Source organism: Heloderma suspectum, chromosome 4 (genome assembly GCF_057233095.1).
Source record: "Heloderma suspectum isolate Gila_16-S chromosome 4, 16-S_ref, whole genome shotgun sequence".
NCBI classification, from domain to species: domain Eukaryota; kingdom Metazoa; phylum Chordata; class Lepidosauria; order Squamata; family Helodermatidae; genus Heloderma; species Heloderma suspectum.
In genome coordinates this window covers 36,071,697-36,087,123 of record NC_139461.1, presented here as the reverse complement: position 1 = coordinate 36,087,123, position 15,427 = coordinate 36,071,697, and the positions used below count along the sequence as shown (strand labels likewise).

Genomic DNA, 15,427 nt, shown 5'->3' with positions numbered 1-15,427 from the left:
AACCCAGCTTTTGCACTTTCTTCTTTCACCTTCGTCATAAGGTTCCTCAGCTCCTCCTCGCTTTCAGCCATCAAAGTGGTATCATCTGCATATCGGAGATTGTTAATGTTTCTTCCAGCGATTTTAACTCCAGCCTTGGCTTCATCAAGCCCAGCACATCGCATGACGTGTTCTGCATACAGGTTGAATAGGTAGGGTGAGAGTATACAACCCTGCCATACTCCTTTCCCAATCTTAAACCAGTCCGTGGTCTGTTCCTACCGTTGCTACTTGGTCGTTATACAGATTCCTCAGGAGGCAGACAAGGTGATTTGATATCCCCATACCACCAAGCACTTGCCACAATTTGTTATGATCCACACAGTCAAAGGCTTTAGAATAGTCAATAAAACAGAAATAGACGTTTTTCTGAAACTCCCTGGCTTTCTCCATTATCCAGTGGATATTGGCAATTTGGTCTCTAGTTCCTCTGCCTTTTCTAAACCCAGCTTGTACAGCTGGCAATTCTCGTTCCATGAATTGCTGGAGTCTACCTTGCAAGATCTTGAGCATGACCTTACTGGCATGTGAAATAAGTGCCACTGTTCGATAGTTTGAACATTCTTTGGTGCTTCCCTTTTTTGGTATGGGGATACACGTTGATTTTTTCCAATCTGGTGGCCATTCTTGTGTTTTCCAAATTTGCTGGCATATGGCATGCATCACCTTGACAGCATCATCTTGCAAGATTTTAAACAGTTCAGCTGGGATACCGTCATCTCCTGCTGCCTTGTTATTAGCAATGCTTCTTAAGGCCCATTCAACCCATTCAACTATCAGTTGATAGCCTTATCATCCATCAATTTATCTAAATTTGTCTAAATTTGTCTAAATTGTCCCCTTTTAAAGCTAAGTAAAACTTAGTAGACATCACATCTTGAGGTAGGAAAGTTCATCATTTAACAATGTTAAAGGAATTATTTTAAAGGAAGAGAAAGGAATTACTTTGTTTTGTCTGTCCTGTATCTTCAACTATTCAGCTCTCTTGTTTGATCCTAGATTCTACCATTATGAGAGAGGGAGAAAAACTTGTCGTTACACTTCCTCTGTACAATGCATAATTTTGTAAACCTCTATCACGTACCCCCTTACTTGCCTTTTCTTAAAACTAAAAAGCCCCAACATTGTACATTGGGGAGTTGTTCCAGCTGTTTAATCATTTTGGTGGCCTCTTTCTGCACCTTTTTTGCGCTTTCCAGTATCTTTTTTGAGGTGCAGCAACCAGAACTGTACATTCCATATATGGTCACATAAGAAGCATTATGATATTCACAGTTTTATGTTTAATCCCTTTCTTTATCCCTGATACATGGAATACGCTGTTCCCCCCAGCTGTCTCACACTGAGCCAACGTTTTCATTGAACTATCTACCATGACCATAGTATCTTTTTCCTGGCCAGCTCAGATGCCATCAGTGTATTCATGAAATTGGGGGTAGGGGTGGGGGTTGCCCCAGTGTACATCACTTTACACTTGATGAGATTGAATTATTGTCCATGTACCCTGTTTGATAATTTCAACTTCAGTAATGCTTTCCATGAATTTACCAGAAAAGATGTTAAGCTAACTGGCCTGAAATTTCCTGGATCTTCCCTGGATACATTTTTGAAATTTGGTGTTACATTAGTAGTTTTCCAGTGCTCTGGTACAGAGGCTGATTTTAGCGACAAGGTAAAAAAAAAGAAAAAGAAGATCAGCAATTTGTCAGGTGCCCACCATCTGGACCCAGTGTTCACCTTTAATTTGTCAAGAAGACCCAGTGCATCGCCTTTTATCACCACTATTTTTCTCGGTTCTTCTAAGTCCCTTCCTGAAAAAGTCACTTCAGGCATGGGTATTTGCCCTATATCTTTTGCACAGAAGACAGAGAATTCATTGAGCTTCTCTACAATTTCCTTATCCTTCTTGAATACACCTTTAAAACCCTTGTGATCCAATCACCGCTGTAACCTCCCTGCTTCTGGAGTATGTAAATATTCTTTTATTGTTAGTCTTAACGTTTTTGGAAAGGCAGAGTATAAATGTAATAAAATAAAAAATAAGGTCAGTGAATGGTCGCTGTAATTATTTTAAATATATTTAAACTTTAACACAATTCTCAAAGTCTCTATTTCAGATTTCATTTCCTTCTACCATTACTGTTTATACCCCCGGTCCATGCATATATATATATATATATATATAGTGTGTGTGTGTGTGTGTACACACACGCGCGCACACACACACACACACACCCTGCCAATTGGGGATTACAACTTCAACTAGGCTGGCACCAGTCACACAATGCCAAAGCAAGATTTGGAAGGAAGTAGGGTGAATTTGTGCACAAGAGAGGGAAGGGTGGACAGAGAAGATACAGGCCAGCAGGTTTGTTTTTGTATTTTGTTATTCTTAATTGTGTGATCCTCCCTAGGCTATCAGAGATTTCCTTTCAGTGGTCTTGGGAGAGGTGGGGAGAGAATAGGAGATAAAGGCATGCAGGTATAAGGCTCTGCAGCTGTGTGTCCTAAGATAATTACAGAGGTTTGGGGCCAAAGGGAAACAGCCATTAGAGCCTATCAAAGATGCTGCAAGCCTCTCCTTTTACTCAATATCATGCTGACTGTAGGACAATTCTCAGTGGAATCTAGAGTGGTGCCATCTCTTTTTCCCCTGCCCCTCATGATAAAATGCATGCTGTGTGGGGGAGTGGGAGGAGGTTCTTTAAAGTTGTGAGCAATGAGGAGAGATAACTTTAACTGTCTTAGATAAATAATTACAAAGGTTGTGTGGCTATCAAGAACAAACAAGTGGGACCCTGCAACAAAACATTGCAATTTATCCCTGAGGTGCTGTGTTAGCTATAGCCGAGGGTGTTGAAAAAACAAAAGTCAGCATCAAAACATCTTTGTCTTGGATTTTACTTCATGTGTATTTTTTTTTAGGTTTGAAGATTTAAAATTGTAATCATTCTGTATACAAGTCAATGGAACATGGGGCCTCCACATGCAATTGAGTGTTTGATTTGGCCTAGAAGGATGTATAAGGAGTCAGTGTAGATTGACCTTTGCTGTAACCTGAGAATATGGGAGACGACTGGAAATCCAAATCAGCCTCGCAAATGATCTGACCTGCAATATTAACAGAAGACTACGTTGCAAGGCTGCTGTAAGCTATGCGCTCGCTCGCTCTCTCAGCACACCTGCAGTAGGGTATGGCAGTGAACTACGCCACGAGGCTGTTGTAGACTACTCTCTGACGCTAACCTGCAATGTGGGGATAAAAGCAATGGATACATTGTAGGCTTGTTTGTACTATCTCAGTTTCACCCCAGTCTGCAATAGGGGTCTAATACCACTGGAAACACTCCAGTGTTTTAAACCACTCTTCCAGCCATAGACCTACCAACTTGCAATATGGGGACAATGAACTACATTTGCTTTGGAATCTGGATTAGCAGGCTTTTAGAAAATTTCACACTAGATAAAAACAGTTGGAAAGAGAAGGAACACTTCTCTTTGCTGTTTTTATAGGGTGGATAGGGGTGTGTGTGTGTTGTACACACTGGTGCCCAATTTCAGCTATAGTAAAATCTTGTAGCTCTCCATTAATTTCTGTGGGTCCCCGAGAACATTTTAAAAGTAGCTTCTAGGGTGAAGCAGGAAATGACTATCCAGATAAGAGACAGGTCTCTCTGCCCTTCTTATATGTGTCAATTTCTCCATCCCACTTTTACTACCATTTCATTCCACCTTCAATCTGGTTTTCTGTCCCTCACCCCCACCCAATAGTCAGCATTCTGTATCCACTGAGCAAGCTCAGCCTTCATTGGGCTGTTTTTGGATGTTTTCTCCCCTTTGGGATTTTTTTCTCTCTGAAGAATTGTTGTACTTTAGATCTTGGTGTTTCCTCAAGTGATACCTTTCTGATACCTTTCTCCTGTGCATGGGTGCTGCCTTTTTTGCTACATAAACATGGGCACTCTCCCTTGAAGATCAAAAATAGAATATAAAATATTGTCTTTCTTAGAAGAAGGCAGTCTTAAGCAGGTTCATTGACTTCTGGAGCAAATTATTGCCAGTGGTTTGTTTCTATTGAGTTATTGTCAGTTAGAAAGGAGAGAATGTTGACACTACCAGCTGCCCACATCTTGCTTACCAGTTGGATTTAAGAATGTTGGTAGGGATAAATTATTGTATACCAAATCCTATTGTACCGCTAAACCTTATATTCTAATGCTGTTAATGAAGTTATAATCAGCAGTACTGAGTTTCCAGGAAAAAACTATATCTTGTTCTTCAACTTTTATTTAACTTACGTCTCTACTGTCTTCCAACATTTTAGGATAGTTTATAATATATGCTGTTAGCTAGTCATTTACTTATGGAGAGCTTTGACATAAAAAGAAAGCATACGTAAAATACCCCCAGAGATTTTCTGATCTGAGTATGTGGTTTGTTTGTTTAACGTGCTTGTTAGTCACCCTTCAGGTGAAGCTCTCAGAGTGGCATACAAAATCAAGACAACAAAAAACAACATAAAAATGATAAACAGGCTTGCGTGTGTGCTGAACTGAGCTAAGATAGATCCTAGGAAAACTTAAGAACTGAACTCCTTGCAGATGTGGCAGAGGAGGAGGGTTTTTTGTAAGTACACAAGACATATAAAATGATTTTATTGTTTGAATAGCATTGTTGAACATCAAATTTACTAACTTGATAAACGGATACAAGAAGTGAATTATTTCTTAATAGGCATGTAATTTCATCCATTTTAATAGTGATGTAATAATCTAGAATTATTTAAATATTTAAAAAAGAAACCACTCCTTTTCATTACTACTTAAACAACCTCCAATAACCCAACAACAGCCCATGGGTTATTGGAAGGTTGCTTTCCTCTCCAACAAGCCAAGGCATCTGGTTTGGATGACACAATAAGCCATGCCTGGGCCTACCCTCAGCTTAAACAAGCTACCATGGCTTCTTTAACCCACAGTAATCTTGCGAACCAGGTTGTTGAGTCCAGCCTTTCAATAAAACAGTGTTAGTAGGACAGCATGACTGGTTAATGTTTCTTAATGGTTCAGCATGGTGTTGATGTTTGTTTTCTTTCAGTGGGAGAGATACAGAGATCATCTGGAGTGTTTAACCCACAGTGATCATGTGAACCGGCCTATTTTCTCACTCATCATCATGAAAACTCATAATAATATTCTAATGCAAGACTGACTTATACTTCTGTGGTCATTGCCTGTGTGTGTGTGTGTGTGTGTGTGTGGAGATGGAAGCTGAATTTGCATGTAACACTAAACCATGGCCATAGTGTTTCAACATACAAGTAGTCCTGATTTGTCTTTAGTATATGGACAAAGATAACAAATGAACTGGGCAATAGCAGATAGTAATAGCAGCAATTGCTGTGCCTAGCAAAACTCCAGCATCATGCTGTTGCGCTCTATTGTAATAAAACCTATCCAGGTGGAGAGAGCTAATTCAGCCTTTTATAGACATGTCAGCACATTTCCAAAGCAGAGTGTTACACTGTGAGGCAACAAAAACTGTGGTAATGATTGGCTATTTTAGCTTGTATTGAGAACAGGATATTATCAGGTTCTCTGGGGCTAAGAGCATCCTTTATACCAGATAAAAGTCTATGAAAAGAAAATAAGTATGCTTGGTCCTTGCCAGTATACATCCTGTAAATAAATGGAGAGTGAGTATGTCTCAAAATAGACTGAGGTGTTCTTTTCTAGTTCTTGCATTCTGATTTGGTCTGAGAATCAAATAATAACTTTTGTAATGAGTAACGTCAAGGAGGGGTTCAAATGCACAAAGTAGTTACTACAAATGCCATAGATCTGGATTACTTTGTATTTTTAAATACGTCTATTTATATTTTTAAATACGTCTGAATATGGACATTAACTGCACCATTTTTGCATGAACTGGGTAACCATTATATGAACAATTTAATTCATAGTTAAATTGCCACACAACTACTGATCTATCAAACTGACACCTCAACAAAATGCTTCAGTTCATACTGACTGTCTTGCCCATTGAGAAAGTACTGCTGTTTTCATTTCCAGCCATCTTTCAAGGGCCAAGCCTACCTGGATGTAATTTTACTTATCGTAGTTTGGGGGTGCTGTTTGATCCAGAACTGTCACTCGAGGCACAGGTGAACTCAGTGGCACGGAGCACTTTTTATCAGCTTAGGCTGGTATACCAACTATGCCCTTATCTGGACAGAGATAGCCTAGCTACAGTGATCCATGCTCTGATAACTTCTCGTCTGGATTACTGCAATGTGTTATACGTGGGGCTGCCTTTGAAAACGGTCCAGAAACTTCAGCTGGTCCAAAATAGGGCAGCAAGATTGTTAACAGGGACTGGCCTGCGAGCTCATATTACGCCAGTACTTTTCCAGCTGCACTGGCTGCCAGTCCATTTCCGGGCCCGATTCAAAGTGCTGGTGTTAACATTCAAAGCCCTTAATGGCTTGGGGCCAGGTTACCTGAAGGATCGCCTCCTCCCATATGTGCCTGCCCGGACCTTAAGATCATCATCAGCGGCCCTTCTCCGTGAGCCCCTGCCAAAGGAAGTGAGGCGGGTGGCTACTAGGAGGAGGGCTTTTTCTGCTGTGGCACCCTGGCTCTGGAATGAGCTCCCTAGTGAGGTTCGCCTGGCGCCTACATTGTATTCCTTTCGGCGCCAGGTGAAGACCTTTTTATTTTCCCAGGCATTTTAGCATTTTAGCTTTCTAAATTTTTATCTTTGCTGTTTTAAATCTGTATTTTAAACTCCTGCACTGCTGCTATGTTTTATTGTGGTTGTATTGTTATATTGTGGTTTTAATATTTTTTATATTTTAAATTGTTTTATTGTGTGTTGTTTGGTTTTAATTTTTGTGAACCGCCCACAGAGCTTCGGCTATTGGGTGGTATAGAAATGAAATGATATTAAATAAATAAATAAACAAACAACAAATGTGTGGTTGCTCATTGACGCACAGCACATGAGCAGTTTCAGTATCTATTAGATATAGAGCTTTCAAAGTACATGCATCTGAGAACGGCAGAGGATGAGATGGTGAGATAGCATCACCGATGCAATGAATATGAACTTGAGCACACTCCGGGAGAGAGCGGAGGTCAGGAAGGCCTGGCATGCTATGGTCTATGGGGTCACGAAGAGTCGGACACGACTTAACGACTGAACAACAACAACAAACTTGGTGCCAAAAACTGTAGATCAGAAAGGCAGAACAGTTCTGCAGAATAGAGAACGAAAACTGGCTTTCTCTCAGGTATTCTTCTCTTTGTTTTAAGATACATACAAAAAGATAGTTTTAGGATAAACTTTGTCAGTTTATCCTAAAGAGCAGAGCCTTACAAGCTTTTTTGCATGCATGATGTATATCCATTGTAGACTGATTAGTAGAGCCAAATTAGTTTTTTCCTTTTCCAGTGCAAAATGAGGATAACTTAGAAGTCAAGGTATGCTAAATAACATAGAATTGAAGAGTGTTTCTATACATATAGAAATACTGCTCTTAAATTTCATGTTTCTTCAGCATTCTTATTAATATATTCAGCCAGTTCAGTTACAAACTTTGTGCACTCCTCATTTGAGTTTCAAGTCTGCCTGTTCTGAAAAGGCCTACATAGGAAGTATTAACTCTTTCTGGATAGCAGCTGTCCCTTCGTGGGGTATTAAGTGCAAAATTATCCTGCATCTTTTAAGAAGCAGGCAGTCACACTTCAGATGGTCCTTGCACCTCCTTGCAAGATCAGCTCCACTGACGGAAGTGTTTAATGTGCGTTTATGCATTGAGTATATTGCTATAGAAAGGTGGGATAATGTTGCAGATAAGTAAAATTACATCCAGGTAGGCTTGGCCCTTGAAAGATGGCTGGAAATGAAAACAGCAGTACTTTCTCAATGGGCAAGACAGTCAGTATGAACTGAGGCATTTTGTTGAGCTGTCAGTTTGATAGATCAGTAGTTGTGTGGCAGTTAGCCATCTGAGAGAAGGCACAGAAGCTGGAAGGACTGAAGAGCAGTGAGCGGGGGGAGGGGGGAATCAGGAGTTCAACTCTTGCTTGTTCCAATGTTGTGTCTTGCTCTCACTGTTTTTCAAAAGGCATGCTCTGTCTCAGACAGCAAGCAGGAAAGTTTTTATGGGACCAGGTGTAGGAGAGAGAACAGTCATGCAAGGGCCAGTGAATTCTGGCAAGATTCTAATTAAGGTTTAGAAAGTGCTAAAGAAACAGTTCTAATGAGTCTGGTTTGAGACCTCCCTTCGTATTCTCTTGCCATAAATAGGCTGGTTAACCCACATGGCTACATAAATGGGCTAAAGTTTCTGGGAATTCTTATACTAGAAATCTTTACTATAGTATTTTTGGACTATTAATAGCATATTAAAAAAATAGTGTTTTTGGTGAACAGAAAAGAAATGGAGTGTGGTGAAATTAATTCAGATCCAAGTCCTCCTACCTTTGGCATGTTTATACATCTCTTGCAGGTACTGTGTATCCAATCCATTTTACTGTGTTTGGACTGATACGTACATTTTAAAAAAAATGAAAACTATTATCCAGTCCTCTAGCTGAATCCAGTCTCCCTGCTACCATGCACAGTGGGATTCTCTTTGCGGTTAGTTTGATAGTATCGAAAGTGCAGTGTACTCCACAACTGTTATGTTTTTACCAGCCAGATTTTTAAGGTTTACTAGAAGTGGTCGTAGGAGTCCATCACTTGGACCCATTAAAAAATGTTATGGTTACTTAATTGCTTATGCTTCTAGGGCATAATATTCCTCCAAGGAATATTGGGCACAGTATTCCAAGTGTGGTTGTACCGTACATTTGTATGAACGCATTATATTGGTAGTTTTTTTCTTTTATTCCTTTCCTAATAATCTCCAACATGGAATTTGCCTTTGTACCTATTTGTTTTTCATCAATTAGCATTTATATCCACCTAAAAGCAGGCAGTATTTATGAATGGAAGTGGTTCAGTGGTGTGTGTGCTTGCATATTATTCTAGCAGATTTATTGCAATATGAAAATATATCGGATTTCTGGTGCTATTTTGTTGGAAATCCTAACTGTTACATGTGTTCATTTTTTTTGAAATTGAAATATTTTTGTGCATCATACCACTACAATGGTAAATGTCTTGTTACATTTTAATTTTTTTTATGTTACTGGTCTCTTCCTCCCCACCCTGTCCAGCTTCTCCATACTCTGTCATTTATTTTATTTTATTTTTTGCTCTTTATTTTTCTTTAACGGTGAGTGGAATTATTGTCTTCCTGTCTCCATATTCAGGTAGTGTCAGTGGCTGAGTATCACCGCAGGATCGATGCTCTAAATAGTGAAGAACTACGCACACTCTGCAGACGTCTCAAGGTGCTCTCTTCAGTAGTTAACCCTCTTGTCCAGAGGCTAGAACATCTTTGTCTGTAGTGTCCTTGATCAGGAAAAGTCCCATATTCAATGGGTTTGTCTTAACTACAAAACTGCAAGAACCCAGCAGAAAATTCCTTCCTTATGAGTGTATGTCTCTATGCAGTGATTTAGTTGGGTGCTGTGATGGTATTTTGCAACAAGTGAGTCACTTCTAGAGCTGAGCCAAATTTTGCACATTTCAAGTTCTGTGTCAGAATTTTAATGCTTGCAAATTTTGTACACAAAATACACTAAAATAAAGTATTTATCTGATTTTTATACAAATCCTAGTCACAGGTCATAAGGAGTTTTAGAAAAAACTCCCAAAGGCTGCTTTATTGTTCCAGGGAACTGTGCAGAACCCGAGCTCACTCACAGAACACATGTCAGAGAAGCTCCTGGTCCTTGAGAGCAAACATTTTGTAAAATTCCTGGAGACTGTTTGACTAAGTTTGGAATGTTCCCTGACCCACTATGCTTAAACATATGCAGAGTCCTTTATATACCCTTGGTAAGCTGTCCCCCACCCCTATGCTACTGTAGACAAGGCTAGGAGAGGGTTAGTGACTTTTCCTAATTATGTGGCCTAAAGAGTTCATGAATCCACAGTTCCATGTCCAGATGTCATGGCAAGCTGTGTTTAACCAGAAGTGAAAACTTGCGAACTTGTCCTTTTGGCACCGGAGGAGAAGGAATGGCGAGAGCCTGCAGGAGGCTAGGCTCATTCAAATATGATTGAACCATAGTGTAGCATAAGGTCCTAATGCAGCCATTTAGTATATAAAGTGACTCTGCATAAGCTTTAGCTCTTGGCTGGGATAGTTTTCCAAACTTCACTGGGCTGTAGGCTAACACAAGGGCTTCACAGTACCCTTGAGCCTTAAAAGCAAGTCTTTGGATTTACATACTTTCTTTTTAGTGCTGTGCACTTGAATAAAAAATAGATGAAAATTTGAGAGAGCAGTTGAAAGCTTGCCAAAAAATGGAAATACTTTTAATAATGAAAGTGAAAACAAAGCTAAAAAGACTATTTTGGCTTGGCTCTAGTTGTTTCAAACTCAGAGGAATTTTCTGTTTATCTTTTGAAGCTTTGTTCTCATTGCTGGATTTTTTTCAGACTGATGGGGACTTTGTATTTCACAGCTTGGGATGGAGTTGAATAAACACTTTTCAGAAGAGAATGCAAAAGGGCTTGTTTTAGCCCCAATTGCAAAACTGCAACATTTTTTTTAGTTAACCTTCCCTGCAAAACTTTGCTGTAGAATCATCTACATTTTTGGCCACAAGCCATTGATAGAAAATTTAAAGGTATACCCTAAATATGTCTCAGTACTCATGTGCAGGAGCTTATTTTCACCCATATTCGGTATTGAATACAACAGGGACTGGATGTACTACTTCCTTTCTCTATGGCTTTAAACTTATTCAGTAACTACAGCCCTTTGTAAGCTTCTTGGTATGTCTTTTGCATTCTCGGTAGATACATTCCTTTCCATTTGGACATATGTACATGTGAAGAATAGTTGTGTACATTAAAGCATATCTTCAAAACTGTATAAGCATTTTCTAAACTTGAAGAAATAAACTCTATTGGTATTACAGAATGAATAATAAAAGCTCTAATGCAGAGCTTGGTTAAGTATTTGGATTGAAGCCTCTTTAATGCCTTTCTCTTCAGTATAAGTAAATCAGTATAAATCCAAGGCATTTTTTACTTTAAAAAAGATATTGACCGAGCTGAAAGGATTTTTACATCTTTGGCTGTGACTGCGTAATATTTCCAATTGGCTGCACTGGAAGATTTGCTTTCATGGCTTTGTTCGCTCTGCTTACCAGAATAGCTAATATTTCAAGTAGTGCCTTATTGACCTAGTTTATGCCACCAGATTTGAGCTAGGAGTACCAATGCTATGAGTGAACTTATTTGATATGCTCTGGGATAATGGCTTCAGAAGGTTTAGTATTCCAAAAGAGAACTTTAATTGTTCATTTGATTAAATAAGTACAAAAGAACAAATTAGAAAGCCAGGATTTTACTATATTTCTGTTGGTAAAAATTTCTGTTGAGGGAGTCTGTAAAATATCTCTTGCCACATGGCACATAAATTATTTGCTAATTGCTGGTGTGGATGCTAAATTGTTTGTACTTTTGGCAATCTGTATTGACATTGCAAAATTAGTCCAGTATGTGAGTAAACTTGGCAGTGATTTTTTTGTAATAGCTGGAAGTATATAAATAGCACTTGTCACTAGGTAATAGGAAACTAGCTGAATGCTTGGAAGATTATATAGTTCCTGTCTCAAACTAACAATTGTTGGATAGCCAGTAGTGGCGAAACTTCGTAAACACAGTTAAAGGATCAGGAATGGTTCATAGGGCTGCAAATTCTCACCTCCTCTCTTTAACTGTTGTGAAGCATTTTGTCAGCACCAGCATAACTGTGGTTCTATTTTGGAACTTCAGTTTCAAACAGGTTAACAAATCCTAGTTAAGAGGGAGACCCTATTTTGCTTTAACCATGGTTAATGTTACTGCTAACAAAATGCTTAACTGTGATGAAGAGTGGTGGTGGGAAAACTAGTAGAAACTAAAAGGAGAGTAGAAACCCTGGAAATAGAGTACGCAGGTCCTGCAGTCTGCACCTCAGTTGGTAAACTACATTTATCTGTGAGTTTTTATTGGCTGTTAATGTAAAGATTAACATTAACAATTGATTACGTTGTTGAGACAAACACACCTTGCTTTGCAGTTATTATATAACCTTCCTTTGAATTCAGTCAGTTAGCTTGTAACAGAATTGTTATGTTTGGATTTGTTTGTGTTGTCTTTATTACTATTTCCTCCTTTTAAGTAATTAGAAAACTTTACTTTTCAATGGAACAGGCATTGAGCATGTTCACACTGAAAATGGTTATTTATTCCAGGATTCATGAAGATTATTGTGAGCCTACTTAATAAAGAGAATCAGAAGGAAAAATACACTTCAGTACTTATAATTTGAGTGATACTGCCTAAAACGTTGCGGCATTCTGGGCAGGTCTACAATTTTGAGCTGCCACCATGTGATTTCAGATATAGCTCTCTGAATGATGTTTTTCACTTCATGGATGGTATAGGGACAAATGCTAAATGACTGTGCAAGTAGAAGGAGCAAATGGATGCAGCAAAGAGTGAAAGAAGAAAATACAGAGGGAGGGAGGGATACATAGGTGGATGAGATGTAGAATAATGAGTACAAAAAAGGTATCACCATAATGTCACTTAAATAACTGCCTTTGCCCTATGATGGCCTCGGTGGGATGATTTTTTTTACAAGTACATCTGTAATAATTGTGTGATCACCTAGGCTTTTGGTTAGTGGTAATTTTTCAACTTACCACCACTTTAAGGCTACAATCCTATACTCACTTTGGAATAAGCCCTCTTGAACTTGATAGGATTTATTTCTGAGTAGATATGTATTGTATTGGGCTGTCTATATAGTAAAGAATCTTTCCCATATGTTCATTCCTCTGTTTGACTTGGGAAAGCTCATTTGGAGAGTTTGACTACCTCATTTTCAAAAGGTGGTCATGTTGTTTCAGAATATCATAGTTCCATGTAATAGACTTCACAGTTCTACAAAATTAGTACAGTTAGTACAGTTCTTAGGAGAAAATATAGCCAGTTAAGGATTTTTTTGTAAACAGCATAAGGTGAGGGTCTGTAGGTGAGTGGGTGGGGGATGGCTTCTGTATTTAATTACAAAAAACCTTGGGTTGTACTGCAAAACAAGTTCATGTTTCCATCTTCTCAGATTTAGTCTCTGAGCACTGAACAATATAATCTGAGACCCATGCATTAGAACAGCCTTCCCCAACCTGGTGCTCTCTAAATGTTTTGGACTACAACCCCTCATTCCTGATAGTTAGCTTTGCTGGCTGTGGCTGATGGGAATTGCAGTCCAAAAACATCTGAAGGGCACCAGGTTAGGAAAGATTGAATTAGCCTGTATTCTAATTCAGCCTATATTCTATCACCCAGCAGCTGTAAAATGGGAGCGGGTTCTGAGCAGATAGGCAATAGGAGGAATGGGATGCTGAACTCCTCCCCCTAGATGCTTTTCACCTACAATTTCCCCCTCCCCATTGATTCCACTCACTTAGCTAGACTTCAGTACTGGAAGTGAGCCAGTCTGGGAGAGGGGGAATATCTGCTGGAGGGAGTGGCAGGCAAAGGATCAGTTCAGCATCTCCATCCCACCAGCCATTTCTCTGCTTGAAATCGCCTCCCAACCTACTATTTTGTAGTCATTTGGCAAAGGTCCACATTCTCATTCTTTTCTCTTTTTTTTTAAAATACTTTTAATTCTATTTTAATCTTTATAAATGAAATAAACAATAACAACAACCCAAACATTATCAACAGTTTCCAACAATACAGTATTCTTAAGAGGACACAGCAATAACAAGAAAAAGAAGGGCGGCGGGGAGGACAAAGGGGGAAGAAAGCCAAAAGGGAAAAGAAAAAATATAAAAGTTACTTCAAGGGATTAAATTTAAACTTCATTATACAGAGACTTCAAGTATCATTCTATTTTAAAAATTATACCTATATCATTGCCATTATCACACTTCAATACAGCATAGATAATCAACCTTAAATTTCAGTATCATATCATCAGTCTTATAACACGGAAGGAAGCATACAATTCATTTCCACTGAGCATATATTGCCCTTCAGTTAATATATAATAATAGAGCTTAAAGATTTAGCCAGTTAAAAATATAACTAATCAAGGTCTCATAGTATGAAAATAATAATAGAAAAAAAAGAAAAAAAGGGTAAAAAATAACAAATCACTAACATTTTATATTATCTATCTTTTAAATAATATAATTTCTGGAGAGAGAGAGAGAGAGAGAGAGAGAGAGAGAGAGAGATGAATGTGTACATATATATATATATGCACACCCAAGTAAAAATTTTATATAAAGTATATCATATCTAATATAAAAAAGAAGTAAGAAGAAAACAGGAATATATATAAACAATCCTCATTACTGCCTGACCCTTGTAGCCTAAACAAATCCAAAGAGCAATCTTGATTGAAGAATTCTCAGCTCATGAAGCTAGAAAAGATGTCTCCTGCATTTTACTTTGCATATGCCAGCTAACCAAGCCTCTGCTAATTCATGATTTAATTTTTTTTTCATCTGGCCTTCAAAAAGAATACAAAATATAGCAGGATATTTGATATGATATTGTAAATTCATTTGTCTTGCATGAATTCTCACCTTGGTAAATTGCCTTTTTTGTCAGCAATTTCTTTGGTGTAATCTGGAAATAGCATAACTTTATCTTGATTTGGCCCTGAAAAAAGTCCTTTCATTTCTCTAGCCAAACATAGGATATGATTTTTTGTAGAGACTCTTGCAAATTGGACTATGACAGTTGCAGTCCCATTGGTGCCACGAGCTGCACCTGGAACACGGTATGCATGCTCAATATCCAGCAAATAATCAGCTGGCAGAGCAAGTAGCTCATGCAGAAATTTATCCAGGAATTTAGGCAGGCATATCCCATCAGGCACACCATTAATACCCAGGATGTGCAGGTTTGCCCTGCATGAGTATGCCTCCAAATGAGAAATTCTAGCAGACATGACATTATGACCGGCTTTCATTGTAGTTTCAAGCACAGAAATCTGTTCTTGGAGGGCATTGACCTTTAGTTCCATTTTTTGCCAAGCGTTATTAATTAAATCCACAGCCCCTTGAAGGATAGGAATGGAATCTTGGATTGTATCCAGCCTCTTAGCCTGTTCTGCTAGTTGAAAAGACAAAGTTTTTATCAAGGCCAGTACCTCCCCTAAATCTGCAGGGTCTTTAGAAGCCTTTAACAAAGGGAGGGATTGGGGGGGTTGACGGTGGTCCAACAGTTTTCTTCCTTCCCTTTGATGCTGCCA

At 38.7% G+C, this 15,427-nt stretch overlaps 1 protein-coding gene across 11 annotated transcripts in view; it reads left to right on the top strand.

Moving 5' to 3' along the window:
• The window catches only part of OXR1 (oxidation resistance 1), a 94,232-nt gene that overhangs the window by 63,022 nt on the left and 15,783 nt on the right, over positions 1-15,427 (top strand). For 8 of the 11 annotated variants that reach the window (XM_084848950.1, XM_084848946.1, XM_084848945.1 and 5 more), the window contains one exon: positions 9,364-9,440. The exons of 2 other annotated variants lie outside the window; for them this stretch is intronic. In XM_084848950.1, the coding sequence (XP_084705076.1) occupies positions 9,364-9,440 (77 nt within the window). Of the gene's footprint in view, positions 1-9,359; positions 9,441-15,427 lie in introns of all 11 variants that reach the window. One more of the 11 variants, XM_084848956.1, reaches the window with a different exon arrangement.